Here is a 27,912-nt window from a genome sequence, read left to right on the forward strand (position 1 = left end):
TGGTATATGAGAGGACGCGGGTAAATGAAAGGATTTGTGTGGGTAAATTTGACCTAACTATAATCTTAGAAAGACAACCCCACATAATCCTATGCCTTAATAAAGTTTAGGAAGAAGAAAGGGTACAAATAAGCCAGCAATAATTTGAGCTTAAAAAGGAAGCTTACCACGAATGCTATCGTACTTCTTAGTGTGGACTCCCACTGGAAGCAGCTTTTAAGGAACTGTATTGTATTCCATATAGCCACACTGAGTCTTCTCACACGGTCTATGTCTCTTGATAAGATCTGATAAAAATAATAAACAGGGAATTACATTTGCAGTACCTTTAGGTCCTATTACCTGATCATTTAAATTATAATTCTGTAGAGGTGTTAATTAAAAAAAAATAGAAAGTAAAAGTCCTGATACTTCTAAAATTCTTTTCAAATTTATTAGCATCCATAGAGGAAAAGCAAATCCAATGTATGTTTCAGCTCATTTGGTAAAGAACAGGCTGTTGCAATAATGTTCAGCATAGATCAAGCTGGCAAAAGCTATAATGACTGAGGATTTGGTATAGGTAAGTGTGTGTGTGTGTGTGTGTGTGTGTGTGTGTGTGTGTGTGTGTGAGAGAGAGAGAGAGAGAGAGACAGAGGTAGAGCTAGAAAGAAAGAGCGAGATGGGAATGAGTGCTGAGGTTTAATATGGAAGTAATTTGATAGATTAATCATGGAAACATACATAGCCAGTGACATAGCCAGTGACGGCAAACCTTTTAGAGATCAAGTACTCAAACTGCAACCCAAAACCCACTTATTTATTACAAAGTGCCAACACTGCAGTTAAACCCAGATAGTGAGGTTTTAGTTTAGGAAAGACAGCTGTTAGGTGAGGCCTGGCTGCTGGGATGCCTTGTCTCTCCTGCTGACAGAGGGGGTTCTGCCTGCCCGCTGCGGAATGCATCCTGTAGGTTCACCACCTTTGGTTGTAGGTCATCTAGTCCCAAAGTGTATAAGAGAGGGAATCAAGTTCTCCTACTTGCTTGCTGTAAAACCTTGAGAAATTCTCTTAACCTCTCTCACAAAATAATATTGACAGTAGGTCTAACATTACAAGTGGTGGTGAGACTTAAGGCCCTTAGAAAAATACCTGTCATATATCAGGTGCTTTTAATTATGTGTATCATAAGCAAAAATTGCAACTTGATGAACATTTGGGGAAGCTAAGTGGTCAGAGGCCTGTGGGGAGGGTCTTGCCACACCCCAGGATTTCAGTCCCCAACCTCCCACTCCTCTCAGTGTCCAAAGCCACCACACAGGCAGGTCCTGTTTTGCAAAGGAATCTTTTTTCCCCCACTTATAGGTAGATTCGTTTCAATTTGTTTGCAATGTAGCTACCCTACCTACCTCAACCCAAATTTTAACTTTCAGGTAAACAGAGCAAACAGCAGAAATAATAATAAGACATTTACTCATATTACACAAAATAAATACTGCATTCAATGTTGGCGTAGACAAAAAAAAAAAAAATAACCATGCAGATGCTTCCTTTTGGAAGACTCCGGAGGCCTTTCCCAAGTGTGCCCAGAAGTTCACGGGAAACAAAAGGATGATAAGGTGCCTTTATATTGAACTGCTTTGTGTCATCCACAGCTGTCTACCCACAGGAAGTGGGGGAAGTAATAAATGCCTGAAAAGGGGACACTATGTTCTCTGCTACACTCTGAAGAAGGACAATGGGTATGGACTAAAATCCTGAGCTGTGTCTAAAGAGGACAGGGAGGGACCCCGAACAACAACCACAAAAAGGTAATAACAACAATAATGATAATAATAATCATGAAATTTCCCCTCCTAATCCCTACTCTTCACTGAGGGTTGAACTGATGTGAGAAGAATTTAGGGCAACAAGCAGAGAGAGAGACAGTTAAGTCACTGTGGGGTAAAATGCCAACACGGCCCAAATTTGTATAACACGAGAGAGGTAAGACCAGTCAAAGGAAAACTGGAGGCCAGAAACCTCCAAAGATGTACCTTCTGAATGCCTGGGCCACTCAAGGGGCAGACACCTTCCTGAGATTTTAACGCCCAGAGATGGACAGGGCTGTGAGGGAGGAAATTCAGGAGAGAATTCAGGAGGACATGTGTGCTTGATGCTGGGAATTGTTCAGAGAATGATCTAGGAGAATGCTGGAGGACTGACACTTCAGCTTCATCCTACAGAGAGGCTGTAATTCTCCCCTCTCTCACGAGCTGGCTTAAGCCCTTGTTTGGGGAGAGAAGGGAAGCCAACTGGAAAGGAGAGGAGATAGGAATAGGCAGAGGGAGAGGGAGAGAAGCACATAAGTCATGACCAAGAAGCTCTTCGGTACTGGGTGCTCAATGTACCCACAAGACACTCGCGGTGCTGTACTGACCTACCTTTTTGGACAGCTTGCGGCTATCTTCAACAAAGCGTTTTTCTCTGGGAGTAAAGGTCCTAATACTGGCCTTGACCTAGAAAGACACCACTGTTTAAAAGGGCAGCATTCATCTGGACTTCATTTTGCTTTTCAGTAACTGGGAAGAACAAAGACACCAATACCTCCGACCTTCCAGCTAAGACAGGAAGCAGAGGCGATGGCTGAGCACCCTGCGCTGTGCAGATTCTGGGGTCTCATTCCATAAGAGACCCTGGGGCTCAGACTGCAGCTGGGAGAATGTTGTTGCTACTCAGCTAACTCCACAGGGGTGTATTTGAAGCCACTGCAGAGACCGAGGCGCGTAACTTCTTAAACCAGTGTCTCTGCAAGCTAAAATTTCCCTCTAGTGTCTCTCAAATAAGGCTTCATCAATGATACCTGACATGTGAATAGCAGCTTTCAGCTGGTAACAAGCAACCCTGCCACAGTGAATCTCATTTCCTTCCAGTGAACTGGAAAACTAAGTAGATGAGCCATGATAGCCCCATTTTACAGGAAATAAACTTAGGTTCATGGTGGTCTTGTGATGGAGTCAAACCACCAGCAGGAGGAATGGATAAAATCCAAGTCCTTTCCTCTTCATCAAATAAATAATGGAAAATAATCACTTAACCAAAACACTTTCAATTTAAGGATCAACTTTCTGTCCCTTAAACTCAGGTTTTTCCTGAGCATAAAGTCTCTTGATATAATCCATACAGAAGGCAGCAGGAAACAAGGGGTCATCTATCTTGTAACCTGCACATATTTTGTTGAAGGGAAATGGAGAAAAAGGGAAGAAAATAAAAGAAACATACTCTTATTCTGAACACTGTATTCACAGTCCTAGCACTACTGAAAATTTGCCAATATATAAATAAAAAATTAATTATTATATGAAAGGTGCTATGCATTATATATTGCCCAGATTATATATTCCAGATGGTATAGAGGGTAAAGATATCATAGATGTTATATTATACTTAGATATATACATCTATTGTATAGATTTTATAACAAATTTTACATTATAGAATTATTTGCATATATAAATTATATAATAAATAATACATCTACATTTCTACAAATCTCTATATATTAATGTGTTATATATAAAACCTACTTTTCCCCTTTATTTTCATTTACTGTGAAGTAAATACCATCAATTCTGTGGGCTCAACTTGCAAGCCAAGGTGCTCAACCCAGATTTTATGGTGAAGTTTTTAGCAAAAATGTTCTCTTTTCTCTCTCGTGACCACATTTCTGAAATACTGAGCATGACTTTGAATCTCTGAATGCCTTTTATTTCAGGTATACAAAAGTAGGGCGGTATGGCCCAGTGAGACTTACCGGATTATATATGAGATCCATCTCTAAGTAGATGACTCCTTTAAAGGCTTGTTCTAAATCTTTGTTCTTCAACACGTAACAATTTAGTTCTCCATCTCTAATCTGCTCGAATAAGAGATAATACATTTATTGGTGGAAACTTTCTGTGTGGTTTAAAGGGAATAAGCAAAAGTAACTTTGGCAAAGTTGAGAATGTAGCGTGATTAACCAATGAATATTGAACAGGTATTACATTCATCACAAATCAATTTTTAATTACAGAATGCTATTATAATTGATAAGAGGATAAAGTAATATTTACCAGGTGAAAACTAGGAAAGTGATAGAATATTATTGGTACAGATCGTGACTGGACTACATTTCTCTTTTTTTAAAAAAAATAAAAAGCAGTGTATTCAAAAATAACAAATATTCTACAAAAGCCTGGGCCAATATTCCACAAGACTGTCAAGGTCATGGAAAAGAAGAAAAGACTAGGAATGCATCATAAATCAGAGGAGACTGAGGAGATAAGATGATTAAATATATTTTGGTACTCTGAATTGGATCCTGGGACAGAAAAAGGATATTAGTCCAAAATCTGGTGAAATCCAAATAAGGATCAGAGTTTAATTATTAATAATGTATCAGTGTCATTTGTTTTAGGTTCTGATTGACATATCATGGTAATTTAAGATGCTAACATTGGAATAATCTGCATGAAAGTTATATGAGAACTCACCAGTCTGCAATTTTTCAAATTTAGTTAATCTAAAAACATTCTCAAAAAGATTAAATGTACCAAAGAAATTAATACAGAAGCTGATTTTTATAAAATGATCTGTATTTCACTAACCAGAAAACAATGTAAATTAAATAGATAGAACCAGGTTAGCTAAAGTTGAGGTCAAAATCCAAAATCATTCCTAATGCCTAAAATAGCAATAAATCTTCAAAATAAAGAAGTTTGCCAGTGCTAAACACTAAGCTGCCTTCAGACTCCAGCACAGGAGACAGCGCCTGCATCATTTTAGAAACTATGAAATACAGGAAGACTCCCATGAAAGGCATGTTAATTAGCTGGATTTCATCATACTTTAGATTTAATAGCAGGCATGGTTCCATTACACACAATAGTAGTGGTATATGGACTGATTACACTTCTGGCTTTTCAGAACATACCTGTTAATGCTAAAAGGGCCTCTGCAAAGCTTAAGTTTATCAAACATTCTATTTTGGAATTGCAATGATCAATAATTTACTCAAATTAGAGATTGGAGGACATGGAAATAGAGCCATATTTTAAATGACTATTGCTGTCACTAGAAGCATTCACAAGAGTGTTCTTATAAACAGTGGTGGAAATGAGTTGACTGAGTCACAGGGGGAAACAGCAATTCCACTTTACAAGGGAGAGGTCATCTTCCTTCCCAAAGTCACCCCACCTCTCTCAGATTGAATAGCTTTTATGCAATATGATGGTTTTCCTGGCCACTGGCTGAGAGGAAGGGAAGGGATGCCCCATAAAGACCCGGCTTCCTTCCTCAACGGTGTCCAAACAGGATTCTGAGCTTCTGCTCTGGTACACAGTCTCACTTAATAAACTGTGAGTGTTAAAGTTGAAAGAGATAAATACAAAAACAGCATGACTCTTTGCCAAGCTGCATTTCACCTAACTTAACTTTGCTTTAACCCTCAGCCATTATACTGTATTCTTAAAATTTCCATGCTTTCTTAAGGATTGAGGAAGATCAAAAGACACGAGGTATCAGTATAGAAAGAAATACTTTATAGCAAAAGGTTTTTCTTTTTTATATTTTGTAAATGACCATTTCCTGTTACTCAATGTCCTTAGAATTGTGTCAGCAAAACCCAGAATCCACCTAAGGACATGAAAGTCATCATCAAAGCTAGGTATAGTTAAAGCTATTCATGTTCAGCACTGTAATAAAAAATTAACTTAAAACATACAAATTCAACAAGTTTAAAAATTACTGGAGGAACTAACATCCCTTTGAATTTCTATAAATATCACAATTCTTTCCTCTGAATAGAAATTCAGTAGGAATTGGGTATGCATCATTTTAAAAGTTTTACTAAGAATTTATAGTCATAAAAATAGTATTACAAAAGGATTTAAGACTTTTGGCCTAACTGGCACTCTGTAGATATTGCAACTTCAGTTTGTATCTATCAATATGGGTTTGTATTAGCATATAGATGTGCCTAATGTTAAAACTTCTATACAATATTCAAAATGCAAATAAACTACAATTTATTAATGAAGATTTATTGATTTAACTTTTCAATCTGTTTGCTACAAAGAATATATTTAAAAATGGTAAAGGGTAGAGGGAAGAGCAAACATAGGAGGTTGGATTTGAAGCATGTTTGAATTAAGAATAGGTAAATGCATTTGTATATTTAGGGTTATAATTAAATACTGTACTGAAATGCTAACAGGAGAGACTATGTTTTTAAAATATCTTTATTTTCCACTGTATTTATGAAACTGAACCAATACAAGAATATAAGTTAAAAAATTTATCTTACATCCCAACTTGCCAAGCTCCTATAAGAAAGCAAATAATAATAGGAAATAAAAACTAAACGTAGATTTTTGAGTCAACAGCTAAGGTCAGTATTTGTACTTAGAACTCTGTAGATAATTTCTAATACTTTATCATTTTAAGAAATCTATTAAATAAGGTAATTAATGTACACTCAAAAACATTTTAAGGAGACAATCTCTATTTTTTAATCTTTGCATATGAGATAGCAGTTCAACTAATTTTGATGTCCCTGTCATCAAAGGCAAAAAGAAGTGAAACAGATTTTAATTTACGATGAAAGGAGGACTCTAAATATATGTAGGGGGCCTTTCTGGGTTTACAGGGGAGGACTCCATTTTACTCAAATATAAAGGTCTTGGATTTAAAGAAAAAACTAGATAATATCTTTAACATCAATTTTGTAAGGTAAACTCTTAAAATTGACCTATCACCTATGGTTTTATACTGGGCTTTTCATAAGTGAAGGATGTACGACAGTAGGCAATAATCGGAGGAAAGCGTCTCCACCAGTGACGTAGATGTAACCTACTAAAGAACAGAAACTTAACTATAACCAGGAAAATGGGCATTTTCACGTCCCTTAGATTATTTTCAGATACAATATAAACATCATAAACTTTTATCAGAAGCATGCTAAGAGTTAATTCCTGGCCACATTATTTGGTGTATGAGAGAATACGGGAAGTTTGTTTCTGAGTAATGATTTAGGATTCTGGAGTCAAAGGAAAAGTTACCAAGAAGGCAGTCTGGTTTAAAATTTTTAGTCTGATCTACAAACATCCTTAAACTAATCAACATTTTTTCTATATGAAAGAATATTAAATTTCCGTGAGTTATAATCATAGTAAAATACTAAAAGCTTTCTACAAATTAGTTGACTAAAGAATTATCATTATTATGGTTGACTATAAAAAACTTTGGTTCAATGCCACGCCAAATGATTTAATAGCAATGTTAATCAGAATCTATAGGAAGGAATAAAATAAATAGCTAAGCATAAATGGGAGGAGTGATACACATTTAAGATAAAAATCCAGATGAAAGAGCCATATGGAGTCCTTCATTGTGGGATCTTCAAATGAGAACATGGAGATGTGGGTATAAACCAGCATTATCCAAATAAATAAGGCCTTTCATTCTGTGAGGAAAGCAGAACACTTTTGTGTGACAAGGTGACACACCAATAGGTCCCAGCTGATGCTCATGCAAAGTGACTTTCCAACAAAATGCCAGGAGGACAGAAACATGGCTTAGCAAGAGGACAATTAATACACTACTTGGTAGCAATTCACATTCACCCCACTTGGAACTGAGCCAGTTCCAAAGACATGAGTTACAAACAACATGAGAGATTCAAATGTCTATGAGGTCACTGTTCGCACAGGGACCAACCAGTGGATTCATCACAGAGTTCATTCCTTCAAGCCCCTTCCACTTAATATTCCACCTCTTTTCCTTTCCCAGGCAATTTGTCCACTCACTGCCCCAAAACAAAACCAGTCAACTTTGGAAATGCCACAAAACCTTGTTGTGCTAGTTCTTATCATCTATTCTCCCTAAAATATGTTATTTACAAAAGTAGTATACAGTAATTCTAGAAATTGGGTAAAATTTACTAAACAAAAATTAACAGGAAAAAATATAACACTAATAATATTGAACAAATAAAAATTTAACAAGTAAACACACATTTGTAGTTTTTAATGTACATTTATACTTATGTCTCATAAAAATAGAATAGGTAATATTTGGAACCCTGGAGGCAGATGAACTGAGTCTAAATTCCACGTCTGCCTCAGACTTGCTGGGTAACTTTGGAGAAGTTACATAATCCCTCTGTTCTTAGTTTCCTGATCTGTACAATGTGAATAAAAATAGTACACACTTAGAAGTAGCTGTGAAATAAGTCAGCAAAAAGCAACATTGTAACACTGACAGGTACATAGTAATAACATTGTAACACTGACAGGTACATAGTAATAACATTGTAACACTGACAGGTACATAGTAATAACATTGTAACACCGACAGGTACATAGTAATAACATTGTAACATTGACAGGTAAATAGTAATAACATTGTAACATTGACAGGTACATAGTAATTACACATTAAAATATTATCTAGTTTTAGTCTTAATTTATATTCTTTTTAATAGCTTGTCTTTCAAGTTTAACAATGTACAGAAAGCATTATATTTCTCCCACATAATTGATTTTCTTTTATAATTCAGAATGGTTTTCCACCTTCTGAATATTCTATAATGAACTTGACTAATCTTGTTGCAACTCATTAAGACCATTTTCAGTTGGTAAAAACTGTAAACAGGATGATGTATTCCTAGATATCTTTATGTACCCCGAGATACATTTCTTAAGATAAATGTCTAGAACTGGAATTGCTGAGTCATGTGGCTATTTTAAGACTAAGAGCAGTATTGCCAGTTTGCTTTTTTGAAATGTGCTGATATATATTCCCACCCTCAATGAAGAAGCCTATTTCTCGGTAGCTTTACCAAAGTAGGGCATTTTAATTTGATATATAGCAGTTTCTCTCTTAGCAAAATTATCTCCTGTAACATACATCTTTTCATAAGAAATGAGACTGTACTTTTTTTGTGGGGGGGGTAACAGTGGACCTTGATAGGACTGTGAAACCACACATATTCAATTCTCGTTTCTGGCATTTAACATCTGTGAGACTATGGGTAATTACTATATTTCTCTGAGCCCCAGTTGCCCCTTCAAAATAGATACCTAGACTATACATGTTCCGATTTATGTACATCGAATTTTAATCCATTTAATCCAAATACTTCCACGGGCTTATACAACGTTGCATCCCTTCCAAAGTGTTTCCAGTGCTCTTTTTATTATTTTTAAACTTAATTTTAATCTTTTTGTTATTTATTAGTACATGCTTGTAGTACATCATGATTACATTCCATGTGTAGAGTTGGTACATTTGTATAATGAATCTTAATTATTTTTTATCCCCTTTCCCTCACTCCCCAACCCCTCCATATCTTTGTTAATTAATTTTATTGGTACATTTTTGATATACATAATGATCACATTCATTGTAGGGATTTTGTACCTGTACATGCTACATCTTGATTCTTTTCCCCCAGTCCCCTCCCCACCCTTGAACTCCTCTTCTCCTTATCTACAAAAGCTTCATTTCCTGTTTTTCCTTTTACTCTTTTTCCTTTCCCTTCCTTCCTTTCCTCTTCACCTTGCTTTGTTCCCCTTCCCATTTGAACATTTTCTTCCTATTTCTACCTTGAAAATGAAAAATCTTTAACCTATTTGTTATTGTTTAAATTAATTTGATCATTTAATTTGCTAAAAGTAGATGAAAATGCCAACTCACACAATAATAGTTCACTATGTGCCACAAACTGTTGCAAAAACTGTACATTTACTGACACACTTAGTTCTCACCATATACCTCCAATAGTTACCTTCATTTCATCGACAAAGAAATGCAGACATAAAGGTTAAGTACCTTGTCAAAAATCACAAAGAAAAAATGGAAATAAAGTCTTTGTAGATAGGTGGAGGGGTTGAAGGGAGGGCAGGGGAATGGGGGAAAAATAAGAACGAAGATGGATTATGTAAAGGTGCAAATTTCCAATGATGAATGTCATTGTATTGTACACCTTAAATGTACCAATAAAAGTAATTTTTTAAAAAATCACACATCTAGTTTAGGAAAGAGACTAGGGTGCCAACCCAGGTGGTCTGTTCCCACCATCTTTATTCTTACCCATCATGATCATAATTGAATAAAGTCATTCATATACTTACTAATTATTAAGACTTACACTTCTTTAACTCTTTTCTTTTATTTCCATTTAGTTTATTGGTCAATTTTAGGTATACGGTACAGTTACATTCATCATTGGGATCTTGTACCTTTAATGATTTATCTTGGTTCTTATTTTTTTCACCATTCCCCTGCCCTCCCTTCACACCTTCCACCCTTCCGCATTTATAAAGATTTTGTTTCCATGTTTTTCCATTTCTCATATTTTTTTTCTTTTCCCTTCTTTCCTTTTCCCTTCCCTTCCCACTTCCCCTATTCCTTTAAATATTTTCTTCCTGTTTCACATTATCAATTATACAATTGATTTGTATTGTCAAATATTATCAATTTTGATTCTTATTTACACTTTCAGTTTTTCACACCAGAGAAACTATTCGGTATTTACACATGTGTGTTCTATTTATTTCACTTAAGAGTATTGCCTCAATGTGCATCCACTTAGCTATAAATGTGTCTAGTTTCTCATTCTTTATGGCTGAGTAGTACTCCATTTTATTAAAAAAATCACATCTTTTTTTAAAACTCTTTTCTTTACTGACTGTGACATTTAAGCGTAATTGTCAATTTGATGTGCTTGGGCGCTGCATAGGAGATTAGTAAAGCACATTTCTGGGTTATAAGTGGGTGGGTCATGGAAGTGTGACCTTGGATACTATATCTGGCACCTGGCCCCTTTCTCTCTGGCACTGTTCCAGCTCTGCTTTCTGGCTGCCATGAGTTAAGCAGTTCTGCTCTGCCAAGCCCTTCCACCATGATTTTTTTTTTTTGGTGTTGGAGCCAGGAGACCATGCGTTTCATCCTTAAAAATTATGAGCCAAATAAATCATTTCTCCATTTAATCTGTGAGTGTCCATCATTTGATCCCAGCACAGAGAAAGCTAATACACTGATTAAAGATGACTTATATACAAGTGATGTCCATTTGTTTATATACTGCAAATGTTTTGTTTTCAGATTTTTTTCACCAGTCTATTCCTTGTCTTTGCAGGATATTTCTCTTTTATCATTCATGTTTTTCAGTTTTCTCAATAGGACTTCCCTACTTTACATTTTTTTTAAAAAAGAAATTTGTTTCAAGTGTTTGACCTCTAAATTATTTTGAAAGTGTTATGTTCAGTACACCACAATGACACATTTTCCCCTGATGGATAAGCAACTTATTTTCCCAGAAGCTATTAAGTAATTTATTTCTTCCTCAATCACTGTGTTTAAAGTTTTTTATACGTTAAGTGATCTCCAATTATATAGTCTTCCTTCCAGTCCTATAGTACAGTTCCGGAATTTCTTCACATAGGTCTCAAACACTACCAATTTTTAAAATCTATTTTAGTTTTTGATGTTTTGTTTTGTTTTAGTTTTTGCTATGTCTTCTTATTGGAGAAAGCTATTGACCTTATTTTGAAATACTGATCTTACAGACCTTTTTTATTCTGTTTTCAATTTTTGTTCACAGATATCTGATATCATCAGACAGTATTTGCAAATGATGTGCTTTGCTTATTAAAATTTGCATAACATGCTTTCATATAATTTTGCACTGGTCGGATCTGACATAAGCCTTCAATTTTTGTTGATTTGTAAACACATAATTCAGTAAATTCTTCAAACAATTTTATACAGTAGCTACTATGTTATCTTCATGGAATATAAGCAATGGCCCTGAGTTTATGAGACCTTTGAAAGATATTATTATTTGAGATAGTACTTAATTACTAACTTATTAGACTTTTTCATAATCAAGAATGGGTTTGGAGGGCAGAGGGAGCAGCTCAGTGGAAGAACACTTCTCTACAAAGGATGAAATCCTAGGTTCAGTCCTCAGTACCACCAAAAAATATAGGACACACACATGTGTAAATACCAAATAATTTCTCCAGTGTGAGAAACTGAAAGTGTAAATAAGGATCAAAATGTATAATAGATAATGTGAAATAGGATGAAAAGGTCGAAAGATGAAAGGGAAGTGGGCGGGGTAGGGGAAAGGAAAGAAGGGAAAGGAATAAATATGAAAAAAGGAAAAAACAGGAACAAAGTCTTTTAAATAAGGAGGGGTGGAAGAGTTAAAGGATGGGTAAGGGAATGGGGAAAAAATAAGAAGCAAGATACATCATGTAAAAGTACAAATTTCCAATGATGAATATCAGCATATTGCATACCTAAAATGTACTAACAAACTTAATGTATAAATAAAGCAAAAGAATATGTGTTGAAATGTATCAAGAGCCCCATTCACATCTAGTAACATTGTTAGGATTTTTCCCCTCTTTTAATATATGAGGTATGATCCAACTATATGATGAATATTTAAGTTTAATTATTACACTAAAAGACACATTGCAATTAGTCCTCCTCAAAATATTCTCCTTGCTTTGAACACACTTATCCTGCTGTTCCTGCCACTTACTGAAGGAGCTTTGCAAGTTCTCTTTTTTGAGTGTCTTAATGAAGTGTGATAAAAAAAATATGGTGAATGCTGCTGCTGAATGTCATCCAACAGAAAAGCAGGCTCCTAAAAATATTACAGTGCTACTTCATACACCAGATCCTGAACTGTGAAACTTCTGGCTCTTCCTCAAATCCAAAATGACCATGAGAGGTGAACGTTTGGAATCAATTCAAAACACTGAGGCAGTCATCACGAGCACAACTAAAGATACTAATGAAAAAAGACTAATGAAAAAGACACTGATGAAAGAGGACTTCCAGCGCTGCTTCAGAAAATGGCAAGGACAATGAAATAAGTATGTTTCAAATAAACGTGGATTATTTTCAGTGGAATTAATGGCATTGTGTCTTTGACTATAAATTTATTTTAATTTAAGCAGTCACTCTGTTTCAGTTGTACCTGTTACAATGATATAAATTATGCGATCAGGTTCCTAACACATTCAAGCTTTCTAGTATTCTAGGAGAGGTATTTAATTTCATTTTCATTACTTTCGTGTTTTTCATATGAGTTATTCTAGTCTCAGGAAATAAATTTTCCATTTTTTATACTCTTAATAAATTTAAATAATTACCTGTCTCTTTAAGGTTTTTGGGAAAAGTAACTTGATCATAAAGCAATTTAGATCTGTTTTCCTATTTGGGGAAGCTGAGAATCCATGGTGAAAAGAACAGAATTTGATAATTTTTTCTTATCTTTCCAAAATTAGTAATTTCCCTAAGCAGTATATTCAATATTTTATATCTATGTTCCTCTGAAAATTATTTTAAGGATAAATTTCCTTTTGGTTTTTACCCATCCCTTTCTCCAAGTATGAACTGTATTTTATTCACCATTCATTTGGAAAGATTTGACATCTTTAGGGTATCCAAGTTCTTTGAAGTGCATTTCAACAGTTAACTGTTTTCTCTCCGATTCCTGACTAAAGTTTAGTAGTAGACTTCATAAAAACCCTATGTATTTCTTGTTGTTTCCTCAGTCATAATACATTTTTCCTGTTTTCACTGACCTTGGAAATGGCTTGTCCATTTATTCTTTCTTTCTCTCTTTCTTTCTTTCTTTCTTTTTCTTTCTTTCTGTGGGTAGGCACTAGTATTAAGATTTAACAAATCCACTGTTCACATATTTTCTATAATATTGCTCTGTTCCTTTTATTTTACTTTGTTTTCAGTGCTGGGGATGAAACTGAGAGCCTTAATCATTTTAGGGAAATGTTCTACCCTTGAGGTACGACACCAGTCCTTATTTTCACCTTCACTCATTCCTCATTTTCTTAATTTTAGTTTCTTTTGGTGAGATGCTTAATTGATTTTCAACCCTTATCTACAAAAAAAAAAACATACAAGGTTAGATTTTCCTGTGAATGACACTTTTGGCCTTAGCCATGGTTTTGATGTATATATAGTATTTAATCTGTCAACTTCTAAGTAGTCTATAATTGCAACTTTAGTATCCACAAAAGCTACTTGGGGATGTTTTCCCCAAATACCATTTGTTTCTTTTAAGTTATTAGTTTCTATTTTTATAGTACTTTGACCACAGTACAATTTCTGCCTTTTTGAAATCTCTTAAGGAATGTCTGATCACTATGTGAACATATTAGATGGGCATTTGAGCAAATATTTTCTATTTTTATGTACATGAATATACATGTATTAGATCAAGCCAATTGTTGATGCTCTGAAGTTTGAGAACTACCACCATAATATGCCTCAAAGTCACCTCAAAAATTACTTACATATAGAAGGGAGATTTTGAATTGCATGACCAGAAATTTAGCAGCTATAAAATGGCATGTACAGACTTTACTATGAACACTTTTTGATATTTGGAGATGCAAACATTTGGGCCTTTAAGAATCACTTCCTTTCCTCCCTCTCTCTCTCACTGTCTGTCTGTCCTAACAAAATACCACACAGACCATATATTGCTTGTGCTTCATAAGAATGAAGTATGTTAAAGGTATTCTTTACTAGGTTCCAGGGCTGATGGGGAGTTTGCCTGATTTTATCTTTCAGTAGACATACTGAGCCAAGAGTAGGAACTAAGGACTGTTGAACATTTGTATTAAAAATGATCATTTTTGTGCTGCATTGATATTCAAGTCCTGTCTTTACCAAATAATCTCTCAGGTGATATATCTCTGTTTCTTTTTCACCCCTATCCAAGTGGCTCCTACATGGGATTCCCCAACTAAATCCATGCTCAGGAAAAACCAAGCCTTGGCAACAGATTCTAAGATTTTTTAACTTGAAGATAAGTTACTTGTTGGTATTACTTGATGTAACACTAAATATCAATATTATTCAATTTAATGACCAAAATTTCAGCATGAATTTAAAAAACAAATTCTGTAAGTCCATTACAATGACCAAAACAATCACAGGAAAAGCTTGTACAATAAATACTTAACTGGAGATGAAAATGGAAATCAGCATGGCAATTATTGAAGCCAAGTTGAATTGGCGTGGCTCCCTACTATGCACATGAACTCAATGAGGACACTGCAGGCCTGTAAGGGCATCGTGAAGGCCACACTTCAGATGAAAGGTTCACTTGGTCTTGTACCACTGAACTGGCTTTCACAAAAGAATCCAAATGTGTCTCAAAATTCAGGTCCTCATCAAGCTCAAATGACTTTTTCCTTGGCTATTAGGAACTAAGGATAAAAACATGCTTTCCTACATTACAGAGCGAGTCACTCGATCAAGTTTAGTCTTCTTAAATTGATCCATTAGATAATTCTGAAAGTGACAATATGACTGAATAAAACAGACTGACCTTCGGGAGAAACATCCAGCCTAATTTTCAGAGTTACAATCACTTAATTGAGGATAGACATGTTAAATATATATATATTGAATCAGCTCATTACTAGGAGATATTGTCTATGCCCAAAGTATTTTAAAACTCAGAAATGTACTTACTGCTTTTCAGTGCATATTTACTATGCTACTGATTAAAAAATTAGAGGAGCAATATGAAAATGAGCAAATATTAGAAGCCTTCAGATTTTAATGCATTTCAATCTCAATTTTCTATAGTGCTTAATCATGGGTATTTGATTAAAGAGTTTTGCATATCTGTAGGATCATTAAAAACAACTATTCTGAAAACTGAAGAGAGAATTTATGGAAGGATAGCTCATTGGCCTGCATTCTTTTAATTCTGCTGTACATCTAAAAATGCCTATATGTCTTGAACAGTTCAGCACTACTAGTTAGTTATTTTAGTATGTGGATTTTAAATGAGCCAATATTCAACTAGCACTTTAACCCTGATTTAAAGAGATATAGTGAGTTTAGAACAGCCTTTTCAACAGGTTTAAATGCACTTAACACATTAACATTTTGAGTAAAAGTTAAAGTACATTCTATACTTTGTGCTTAGATCATTTAAAATGTAATTTGCACTGTCTCCAAAAATCTAAATCAAATTTATGACTTAAAGGAAATGTATTCCTACAAAACTATTCTCATTCAATGGTTGTTCAATTGCAAACATTTTCGATTTTTAAATATAAAATTGTGTATGGTGGTATACCATTCTGTGTCCTGTGAAAAAGTAATGAATCAATGCTTATGATTGTTTCTCATATTAAAAACGACAGCAGCAGAGAAATTAAGTCCTTCTCAGAAGAAGCACACAAGGTGAACCTAAGGGGGATCTGATGCTTAATTCTGGCTATTTTGACCAATTCCTATGGGATTTGCAGTGGACCCTCAAGTTACGACCGGCCTGACATACAAACAAATTGAGTTAATTAGGTTCATGGCAGATTCATCTGCCCCTTGTTATCCATAGCGCGTACCCAGGTAAACATCCAGATCTCAGCTGTATTGACTTAGTTAAAACTAGCCCCCAGGAACTGATTGAGTTCATAAGTCAAGGGCCCATTGTACTCTGATATCCCCATCCCTAGGTCAAGACCCTGCAGTGCCTCCCTATTATACAATAAACCCCAACCTTCTGCAACCCTCCCGCAGCTGCCTTCTGTCCTCCTCCTCCACTTCCACCCTCAACCTGAGCTCCAGGCACCTAGATCTTCCTTGTTCCAGAACACAGTCTTCCCCCTGCACCCATACTTCGTCGCTCACACTTTGCCCTCTGCTTGCAAGGACCTATTCCTCGGTGTACTCACCAGTGCAACAGACACCCCCCTCCTTTCTGACCCAGTTTAAGCTCCTTGCTTCTTAAAATCTTCTTAAATCCAACCCTCCTTCTCATTGCATTGGTCCTCTCCTGGGTATGGCACTTGCTATTTTAGACCTTGGGGGACCATTACCCAGGTGTCCCCCAGCAAGGTATGCAACTGTCCAGTCTGTGTTTCTCCTGCACACCAGCAGGAGCTCACAACCAAATCTTATCCTTGTTTCCAGCAGGATATTCATTTAATGGAACTCACTGCGGCAGCCTAGCAAACTCTTAGGAGCTCAGCCTCCGATACCAGACTGCCCAAATTAAAATCCTGCTTCTATTACTTACCAGAGACAGGATCTAGTCGGTGCCTCAGTTTCCTAATTTGTAAATCGGCATAATAAAGCATGCCTCATCATATTAGGTACACAGTACTAAGCTTGAGCATTAAGTGGCTCTCTCTCTCCATCTAAATAAGTAGATTTTAAAACATACACACTAAACCACAACTCAGAAGTATGTGAAAATTAAACAATTAATGAAATAATCAATGAGCTGGCAGCTTGCCAATTATAATGAAGTTTATAACAGTTTTAAAGTCATAGTTATACCAAAAGATGGAGAAGCAGAAGAGAGGAGAGAGGAAGAGTTAGTAAAAGTAACTAAGATGTGTTACCTACAAGTACCAACTCTTCACGATGGGTGTAACCACTATATCTGGCAAGTATGTACTCATACAACTTTGAAACAATAAAGTCATATTTATATATACTTGTGACACGGGGGTCATTTAGGCTGGAGAGGCTATTTGCAGGAGGACCTCCAAATGCCACGTAGAGTGCATGCAGATCCAATGTGAGGTTCAATTATTTCCTCAAATTATCAGTCAAGGAATCCAAGGTGAATCTGAAGGGAACCCAGCACAGTGAACAGCAGCAGCCGAAGCACCCTACTCAGTGCACTTTTACAGGCACCAGAAGAAGTCCTCAAGAACACAGGCTGCACACCTTTCAAAGCAGAGATCTTTCACAATGGGATATATTTCTTGATATGCCATAGCTCATTTTTGTTATGAAAAAAGCAATGTAAAACAAACAAAACCCGGTGCTTCTCCTCTAAGAAAAAGCCAAAGTTCTTCAAACTTTTCAGCTTTCCAACTCTTTCAGGATTCTTTCCTGCTTGCCCCATTCCATTCCAATCCGCCCTTCTCCACCTGCTCACTCCATTCCATCTACACTGCCTACTCAGACCTTTTTGGAATTTGACAGTCTGAGAGCTTCTGACCTTGAAGATTTCCTGCCTCGACCCTTCCCCAGATCACCACATAGCTGACTCCCTCGCCTCGCCTCTGTAAGTCGCACTCATTGTCCCCATTCTGTGAGGCCTTCACTGGTCAGCCACAGAAAATTGTCCCCATCCGTATTGTATTCCCAGTGCCCCTCCCCAACCTACACTGTCACCATCTAGCATACTGTACATTGTTTTTGCATTGTTTTAGGCATAATCTTTCTTGCATCTTGAAACCACAATATAAATTCCAATGAGGAGGGAGTGTCCTTGTGCTTAGAATACTGTCACCTAAACCAGTGCTTGGCACACAGGTGCCACTTGATCAATATTTGGTGAATAAATGAATGATTGCCAGACTTTGGAGAAGCCCTACCACCAACCTGAAAACTGACCAGGGTGGGAAGCTGCCTATGTTGAAATTAAGTCTTTCCCAAAGCATTCTACCTTGTGTTTTGGAAGAATGTTTTGAAAAATGCATTAATTTGGGTCAACAGTTCTCCAGTAGGTGTGATTTCTCCTCTGCTAAGGACTTTTGGTAGTGTCTGTGGACGTCTTACATTGTCACAGTAGCAGTGGCTGGCAGGGGCCGCTCTCTTCGAGTGCAGAGAAGACCGGGAGGCTTCTAGACATTCTGAAATGTGCAGGAAAGCACCACATAGCAAAGCATGCCCTGGCTCCAAATGCTAATAGTGCCAAAGATGAGGTAGTCTGATTTAGCTGGTGGTAATGTTTTCAGCTCTGCCAAGCAGAGAGAAGGAGAGAAGAAAGCAAGGACTGTGCCATCAGTCAGTTGTTGGTAGTAGTATAGAAATGCCAAACATGCAAAACTTTTATAAGCAAGATAGAAGTGGCTTTTCAAAAAAACCCCAAGTATATTCTAGTAAGAAACAAAATATGCTACTAAGATTTATACATGAGAGAGAGAGAGACAGACAGACAGAGAGAGAGAGGGAAGAGGGAGGGAGGGGAACTGAGCTGAACTGTAAAGGAATAGTTTTCTGTGGTCCCTTTAGACATCTTGAAAGTGTGCCTCATATTCCTGTTATGTATATCCTTTCAGGAATAAGTGACAAAGTTGTAATAAAAAAGGGGGGAAATCCCATATTATTCTCTCCTCTCTGTGGCCCTGCAGCCTGCCACCAATGGCTCAGAGCATTTGGCAGGAGCCGGCTGTATCAGGGAGCAGATGCTCCACGCAGGCACTTGGAGTAACATCAGGGATATGAGAACTTGGGGAGAAATTAACCAAGCGATCAAAAACAGACGAAGAGATATTAAGAGGCACAGAGTTCCCCGCTCTGTAAACACTTTGCAAGTTAGACTCATCGTGTGGTGAAATTACAGAGTGCTCCATCCACAAAAATGTACAAAGATTTGAAAAAAATAAGTCTTTGGGAAGAAATAAAGTCTCATTAGCTGATGAAATCATAATGATTCTGGGACCAAATGAATTTGGTTGGATGAAAAACCAAATTCTTTCTTCTAGAGCACATTAATAGAGGAATCACTCCCCAGCTTTCATCCTTCGCTCTTATTTGCATGCTTTGATGTTCTTTCTTCCGCACTGCATAAACTTTTTTTTCAGTCCTCTTTTTCTCCTGACTCACCCTGAATTATCTTTTAACAGAACTATCAACACACACTTCTTTCTCCAAGACAGGCCTCTTGCTGTCTTCCACAATGTCCTTTCTGAGACTGAAAACAAACATTACTACTAAAGGGCACATGAAACTTTTGGGAACATGGCCCTTAGTAGAATTGAGAGCAAACATGCAATCGCCAACAATGAATCTTTAAAGAAATGTGAAGAAAGAGGACATAGAGAAATACATGCATGTTTTTCATTAATAGAAGCAAAAATCAATTATAGTTCTACATTCCTTGATATAGAATTGAAGTCCTCAACTTCAGCTGAAAAGGAAGCCTGATCATGAGTTGAAAATCTGGTCAAAACATTTTGGGTGATTAAATCAATACTGGATTGACATAAAAATATGTTTCTTAATATCTGAAATACAAGGATAAGGAGTAAAACTGTTTTCAGCTACAGCCAGGATTTTGTTTTTTTTTGCCTCCCAGACTGACAGAAAGAAAGGATAGACCGTAGAAAGTCATCAGTTGTAAAATGAGTCACAAGTTGTTGACTAACAAAAGGAACTTACAGACAGCAAGGGAATGGCGACTTTTCCAAGAAAATCAGGGGGTTTATCTCCATCTTCATCAAACACTGTCACTTCCAAAATGTCATGGATGTCTTTAATGGGACTGAAACAAGAAATATCAGGAATTATACATAAAATACACACATGTGTAGCCTGTTCCATGAAGATCTGAAAACACTGTCTCACTAATTAAGTCTGTGTGTCCTCAGAGTATAAAACTACCATTTAATTAAATTCCAAAAATTAAATCAAATTGACTGTATTCCCAAGCCTTCCATCATAGCAGATTCAGACATCCACAGGAAAGAAAAATCAAGTCAACTTTTTCACTGTGTTATATAAAGGTACATTCAAGGGTGGGACCATTAAAGAAACAGGATGAAGGAGGAAAAGGAGGGAAACAATGAGGAGAGTGACAGAAAAGTAATTTCAAAGTAGCTACCAAATCATAAAAGTGAAAGTAACATTTTCTTTAAATTAAAAGAATTCTCTTTTGAAAAAACCTGGAAAAATTAGTATTTGCTGAGATACATAAAAAGCCTCCTATGGCTGGGGATGTAGCTCAGCGACACTGAACCTGCCTGGCGAGTGCAAGGTCCTGAGTTTGATCCCCAGTACCACAAAAAAAAAAAAGGCCTTCTACTATGGCAATACAAACTACCAAAAATCCCATGCATATTTAGAAATATATTTTTTAATAATGACCGGAAGCCATATACCAGCAACACTGAAAAATAGAGACATAGCCATCAGCAAATTGTTTGGAAATGAAGAGACTTTTACATCTCAAAATTGGCAGATCTGTTTACCAGAGATGATCTATTTCTCACAGGTCCTTGAGAACCTCCTGCTAGTGCCATCCACTCCACCAGACACATACTTGGCTTTCCACTTTTAAGTATAGACTAAGCACTTATTCAGCTTCGTGGGGGTGACATACTGTCATTTCACCCAAATGCAACAAGGGCCTCCCCTTGATGTTCAGGTGCCTTGAAATATAAAGCAAACCAGGAAACATAAACACATCTAGCCCCCTAAATGCCCACATCTGGCATTTAGATATGGACTGGGCCACTCGGGTAAATGGGAGCAGAGGAAGCCTTTGGGAGTCTTCAAGGGTTCACAGATAAGCAGTTCTTCCCAAGAGACTGGCCGAATACAAGCCTTCAGGCATTATACTAATGTTCTAATACATAAGCTCCTTGAGCTTAAGGCAGGGCTCCATTTGTAACTTGTCTTAAACCAGGAATGAATTAATCTAGATACACAGATGTTTTCATCTACCCACAGAGTTAGTCACTAAAAGAACTCTTTTACCAATGTCTCCTATAACATTTCCTTGCAGTTGCCAAGGATCTCTTCTATTATTAACATCACACTCTATGAAATGAAAGGATAAAAGGTTTTCAGAGGGGAAAAACAATAAAATTCACTCTTTGCACATAAAACTGGACAGAAAGTTCCACTCAAGAGCCCCAGCCTGCCCCGAAGATATCAGAGATAATTGGTCTGTAAGTTAAAGCTGCTCCTCTAGAATCCAGAGACTAAAGCACTTACAATGTAAAAACTTTGTTCCACTCAGGGTTGAGGTTTTTGTAAATGGTGTGTGTCTGAAGTCGGTCATTGCCTAACTCCAGCAAGCAAAAAGGATCACTCTTCCCTGGAACGAGAATACAGACACTGGTAAAGACGAATGACTCTCAAAAGGGTGAAAGCAAAGGGAACAAAAGCCATGCACTTTTACACCAATAAATGTGCGTTTGCTGAAAGATGAAATTGAGACTCCTTTTGCAGCAAGGTCTGTGGAGATTGGGTGGGAATCAGGAGGTAGGTAAGCGGCACCTACAAATGTTTGGCCTTTAGTATCTTAATGGATTGGAGCTGGTATGCGACCCCCTCCTGGGCCAGATATGAATGAAAGCCAATAATCGCACAGGTCTCACAGGTGGGCCTACTAGTTTGGCCTGTGAGTGTTCACTTCTTTATTTTTAAAATGTACTCAAGAGAAAAATAAGAATAATGTTAACGATAATAATAATAGTAGTCATCACCATCATCATGATGATCATCTAATTTTTGAAATGAACAGAAAACCTGAAAAGACATTTTTCAAAAGAAGATACATATAAACAGTTAATAAAGATATGAAAATATTTAATATTACTCACCAGGGAAATGCAAACAAAAGTCACCATGAGGTAACATCTCACCCCTGTTAGGATGGCTGTTTTACTGAAGTCGAGGTAATGAACGGTGGTATGGATGTGGAGAAAAGGGAACTTGTATTCAATGTTAGTGTGAGTGCAGATTTGTGCTGTACAATCATCCATATGATTCACCAATCCCACGGTAAGCTACACATCCAAAGTAGGAATGATGAAATCAGTGTGCTGGAGAAATATCTGCACTCCCAATGTTATTGCAGCACTATTAACCATAGTCAGGATAAGCAATCAACCTAAACATCCATGCATGGATGAGTGGAGAAAGAAAACGTGGCACACAAGTCAAGGAACCATATTCAGCTTTAAAGAAAAGATGGGATGTTGTCATCTGCAGCAACATGGGTGAACCTGGGGGACATGAAGTTAAAGTCAGGCACAGAGAGACAAATACCTCACCATCCTGCTCATATGTGGAATCTAAAGAAACTGTTCACACAGAAGCTGAGGGTAGAGGAGCAGCTACCAGAAGCCACAGAGACCCCAGGGGAGAGGAGGAAGGGAGAGACTGGCTCACAAGTACCAAGTTACCATCCATGGAATACGTTTTGGTTTTCTCTTGCACAGTAGGTTGGCAATAGCTAACAAATACTGTATTGGATATTTCAAAATGGCAAGAAGAAAGGATTGTGAATGTTCTCACTATAAAATGATAAATGTGTGAGGTCATAAATATGCTAAATACAAAGATTTAATATCAAAACAACACAGAATGTTATGACACTATCATTATATGTGAATTAAAATCAACCCCCCCCAAAAAAACCAAACAGCTCATCTCTGGTTCCTTCTTTAGCTTTCTGTCTTGTCAATCGGGATAGTTACTCTCCAGTAATTAGAGGCCTATGAAAACCTATAGGCTTCTATACAGCTGAGAGGAGAAGTGCAGAAAAGTATAAAAATGGCCTTTAGGGATTAAAAGTTTGTTTTGTGCAAACAGTCACCAGCACACATGATCCTGTACGCTCAGTCTGTACAGAGACTACATGGATGAGAGTTTCGTTGCTATGAAACCTACAGGACTGTAATACAATCAAATAAGTCAGAGGTCTTATTTGTAACTCAAAAAACTGAGGACAACCCTTACTTTTCCTATCCCAACTCTCCTTTTACCACCCTATCTCCTACATTATCCAAAATACATAGACAAAATAACAAAGAATCCCATATCCAAAGTTAAACTCAGAGAGTTAGTAAAAATTCCCTTCCCTTTGGTTAGGTTTGGCAAAGGGATCATGAATTGGAGCTGCCAAGGCAAGAATGAATGACTCTGTAATGTCCAAAGGACATTAACACATCACCTGCTTCCTCAGCACACTGGCACTTTCCAAAGCAGCTTGTGCTAAATTCGCTGGGGGCACGAGAATGGATGCCTCTTCAACAAATGACCAAGGAGCCCCGGGCCAGGGCCTAATGTAGAGAGCACTCCCACCTCTTGAGCTAGTGACCCAACATAGAGATCACTGATCCTATATTCACATAATAACCTGGAGCTTCAAGGTACCACACATCAACAGAGCAGCCAACATATGCAGGAGTCTTCATGAGGACGATATTTTTTTAAAAATAAAGTAAAGGAGGAGACAAAGAGCAGCACAAGGGTGAGGGTGAGTGCTACACTGGAGACTTTGTTGTACTGACTCATGGCCCAGACACTTAGAGGCCTGGGCAAAGCTTTTAAGTCAAGACCATCATCACAGTGACTACCAGACAAGGGTCAAGGGGTGGACACAAATGAGCAAGTTAGAGTTCTCAATTGCAAACAATGGGAAAGATCCTTGTCTTAATGCAGCTCATCTCTAGTTTCTTCCTAAAGGAATTAAATTAAAAAGGAATGCATTAAAATAATTTATTCATAATTAAATAATATCAAAATATTAAAATAGTATCAAATGAGTCTCAGAATCTCTGCAAAAGCTGGCTTGAAAAATCACTGCCAGACAGAGTGCTCATGCACAAGAAACTCAGCCACTATCCATCCTGGAAAAAACCTGATGTGGCCTCCGCTTCCCCAGAATCCTGGCCCCACGAACCTGTTCCTGATCCCTGACCATGGCTGCTCCCACTATACATTCTTCTCTCCTGCTGCTTTCCCTGGCTTGATGCAGATTAGAGGCCTCCTAAGAACCTCTGCCTGGCCAACCACCCATGGCCGACCTCCAGGGCTCAGGAAGGGAGGACTGGCTTTTCACCTCCTGTGAATGAAACTGGTTTCCAACCTCTTCTCTAAGACATACCGTGGAAAGCATCCTAAGCATAAAATAGGTTTTAGATGGCAGGCAGTCAAAATTAAAATCACATAAAAACCCATCCACATCCACAAGGAGTCTTGCTTATTTCAAAGCGGGTTACTCTGGCGATGTATTTTGCAGGGTGTGGGGCTGGGGCCTGAGCCCACACAGAAGACATATCCTCTTCGCCGACTGTGAAGTGAGGAGAACATGTGCTCAGGTATGGCACCCTTGATGCCTCAACACAAGCACAGGCAGCCACTTAACCGTTTGTCAGACTATTAGTAGGTGTCAGTGCTGCTCCTCTGGAGGCACCAACATGATGTGCCATCAGCTCTTGCTCTGGGGAACCCGCCTGACACTTGTAATGAAAGTCCTGTGCTTACCTCACAGCAGGGCAGAGTGGAAATACAGGTGGGCTCCTGCTGTGGCTCCCCGCCTCCTGAGCCCTCCTACTCCGAGCTGTCCCAGCTAATGAGGAAGAGATTCCCCTCCAGAAACTGGGAACTTCACTTACACATCTCGGAGGAAAAACCCTGCACCAACTCTCTGAAGATAATTCAGTCAAAGCTCATTAAAATGCTGCATTTATTAATATTACAGTATAAACAAGCAGAGCAAAGGAAGAAGAAACAAAGATTCATATGTTTATAGATTAGTTCATGTGTTCTGTTTGAATTGGTTTCTTTCTCTTAACAGGCTCCAGAGATGTGAGAACTTTGGGTAAGAGTTTAAATGATGAATGTTTTCATTTGGGACAAGAATGATCTACTATAATAAGTGGAATATCCAAATGTTCCCCACTGGTATTCAAAGAACACTACCAGGCAAACAGATGCCCAGAACTTTGGATACTCACTTCACCCTGCCCCACCTAGTCCACAGAAGGACATCTGGATGACCTCCTCTTTGTCCCACTAACATGTCACCTTGACACAGTTAATGCCTCTGGTGATTGAGTCTCAAATTGGAGTTTTAACACTTTGCACTGAACAGCTTTTGATATTTTTCAACACCAGTTTAAAATTCATTCATATCTTAGAACACCAAGTAAGGGCTCTTTTAAATTTAGATAGTTTTCCCTTTATATCAGTTACAGAAATTGTGTGACAAGTAGTAGATGTATTTTAGGGGTCATAGGATTCATCTGAAAATGATTTATTGAGCTCCTATCTGTACTTAGCACTGAAGTAGGCTCTGATACCCAAAGACACCAAGTCATTCCCTGCAGGAACTTTCCTCATCATCTCTGCTATTCTCCAAATGTCATGAAAACTTGTCAACTAAAACTGCACCCTCACCCCCACAGCAGACTGTATTGCTCCCTTGTCTAGTCTCCAATTGTGTATGTTCTTACACTTCTTATATCTCACATCCATAGGTTTCTGTTTCATGTTTACAATGTGCCTTTTCATTTAAGAGTCCTGAAGAAGGACATATACTTTCAGTGTCCCTGAGGTCCATGGTCCAATAAGACAGGGCTCTTGGTAATGGGTATGGACCAGAGGGACACATGCTCCTTCCCCTCCTCAACCTTCCTGCAAAAAACCAATGTTTATTTAGTTAGAGTCTCTGATAAACACTCCCTCATTTCATGTGCCATTTTGCAGATGAGGAAAGGAAAGTCCAGAAAAATTCACTTTAGTTGGAAAAAGATTTCACATTGGAAGTGAATCTTCAGCAAAGACAGTGTTTGGTTAGCAGAAATGAATAGGTCAATCTTGAGAAGACAGGAACATATCACAGTCATGAATTTATTAGGAAGATGTTGATTCATATCCACATACGGATGGGCCCCTGTATCTATGGGATCCACCAACAGAGGATCATATAATATTTAATTAGGCCTATGATGGTTGTTTCTGTATTGAAAGCATACAGACTTTTTTCTTGTCATATTAGCACTCTTTCTTCAATAATATATTGTAACCCTTTACATAGTACTTACACTGTTGTATTACAAGTAATCTAGAAGTGACAAAGTATATGTATGAATGTGCATAAGTTATATGCAAATTCTCTGCTGTTTTATCCAAGGAATTGGAGCATCCTGGGATGTTAGTTTGACAGGGGATCCTAGAATTGACATCCCTCAGATGCCAAGAGACGAATAAATAGTGGGCAGTGGGAAATGTAAACTAGAGGTGAACAAGTGCGGACACTGACTTGGAGGTCACAACTAGTACTTTTCGTGTGGCTTCATTTTATTAATCCAGCAAGCAGGAGCCACCACAGGCCAGTAATAGAAAACAAAGGGCTGGGATTAGAAGAAAGGATTCCTGGAAGGTTATAATTCCTGAAGCTATGTGTAAAGGATTATAGCTCAGAAAGCCCAGGGAGAACGAGGGGAACACAGGCATTTCAAACTGAATTTCTAAACTTTCCAACTACTCAGCTTTTATGCTTCCTTTCTACCTGTGCTGTTTATAAACATTACTATTGAATATTGAAACACATGTTAATGGATGTTTCTGGAAATACTCTCTCAACTCATCCCACACAGTCAACTCAGATTTATTCCCTATTCACCCAACTGTAGCAAGGTCTGTGTCTCTCCTCCACCTTTAACCTCACCAGCTCATCCTATCCTGTCTCAGCCATGCCTCTTACCGTGCATGGGGATCAGCTTTCCCTTCAAGGCCCTTCCATTGCCCCTCTTCTCCAAAAGCACAAGCACCAGCTAACCTCAGGACTTCAGTCAGGTGCATCATCTTCATGGATCTTTCCCTGCCATTGCCCGACTCCTGTGATAATTATCTGAGCACTATAATGTCTCCTGTACAATATACCTGGTCATTTATTCAACAGATACTTATTGATCCCCATAACATGGAAATATCTATGCCAGGAACTGAGAGGGACTTAAAAGGAAAGGAAGCATTTATCTCTATCCTCTCTGGCCCTAAATTTCACATGTCCTGTGTTTCCAAGTAGGTCACAGGCTCCTCTAAGACATAAAATGGCTTCCTCAGCATGGCACCGGCAAAGACCTGCTCTCTTTGTTGTGACAGACATCTAGAAGAAAATGACCTAGGTTCCCATAAGCACTGTGCAGAACAAAGGATGAAGACTTAATTTTACTGAAATGTTATTTAAAATTTTGGTACTTTAATGTTCCCATACAGACACAGAACAAGCAAGACATAAGAATTTTAGGTGCTTCTAACTTCACTCCCCTGACACTGTTGAAGTTCCAAAACACACCAGCATCCTCTGAACGTGCCAAACACTTTCCTACTTTCACTTATTTCTTCAAAATCTTGCTCCTCACA

General features: G+C 37.6%; 1 protein-coding gene across 8 annotated transcripts in view; it reads right to left on the minus strand.

Moving 5' to 3' along the window:
* The window catches only part of Mctp2 (multiple C2 and transmembrane domain containing 2), a 251,357-nt gene that overhangs the window by 74,591 nt on the left and 148,854 nt on the right, over nucleotides 1–27,912 (minus strand). For all 8 annotated transcript variants that reach the window (XM_087188343.1, XM_087188345.1, XM_004852710.4 and 5 more), the window contains 5 exons: nucleotides 21,745–21,847; nucleotides 20,188–20,290; nucleotides 3,773–3,874; nucleotides 2,403–2,477; nucleotides 168–287 (listed from right to left, as the gene is read on the minus strand). In XM_087188343.1, coding sequence (XP_087044469.1) covers nucleotides 168–287; nucleotides 2,403–2,477; nucleotides 3,773–3,874; nucleotides 20,188–20,290; nucleotides 21,745–21,847 — 503 coding nt within the window. The remainder of the gene's footprint in view (nucleotides 1–167; nucleotides 288–2,402; nucleotides 2,478–3,772; nucleotides 3,875–20,187; nucleotides 20,291–21,744; nucleotides 21,848–27,912) is intronic.

Source organism: Heterocephalus glaber, unplaced genomic scaffold (assembly GCF_053883595.1).
Source record: "Heterocephalus glaber isolate CG9 unplaced genomic scaffold, H.glaber_assembly_v1.0 deba00001531, whole genome shotgun sequence".
NCBI classification, from domain to species: Eukaryota; Metazoa; Chordata; class Mammalia; order Rodentia; family Bathyergidae; genus Heterocephalus; species Heterocephalus glaber.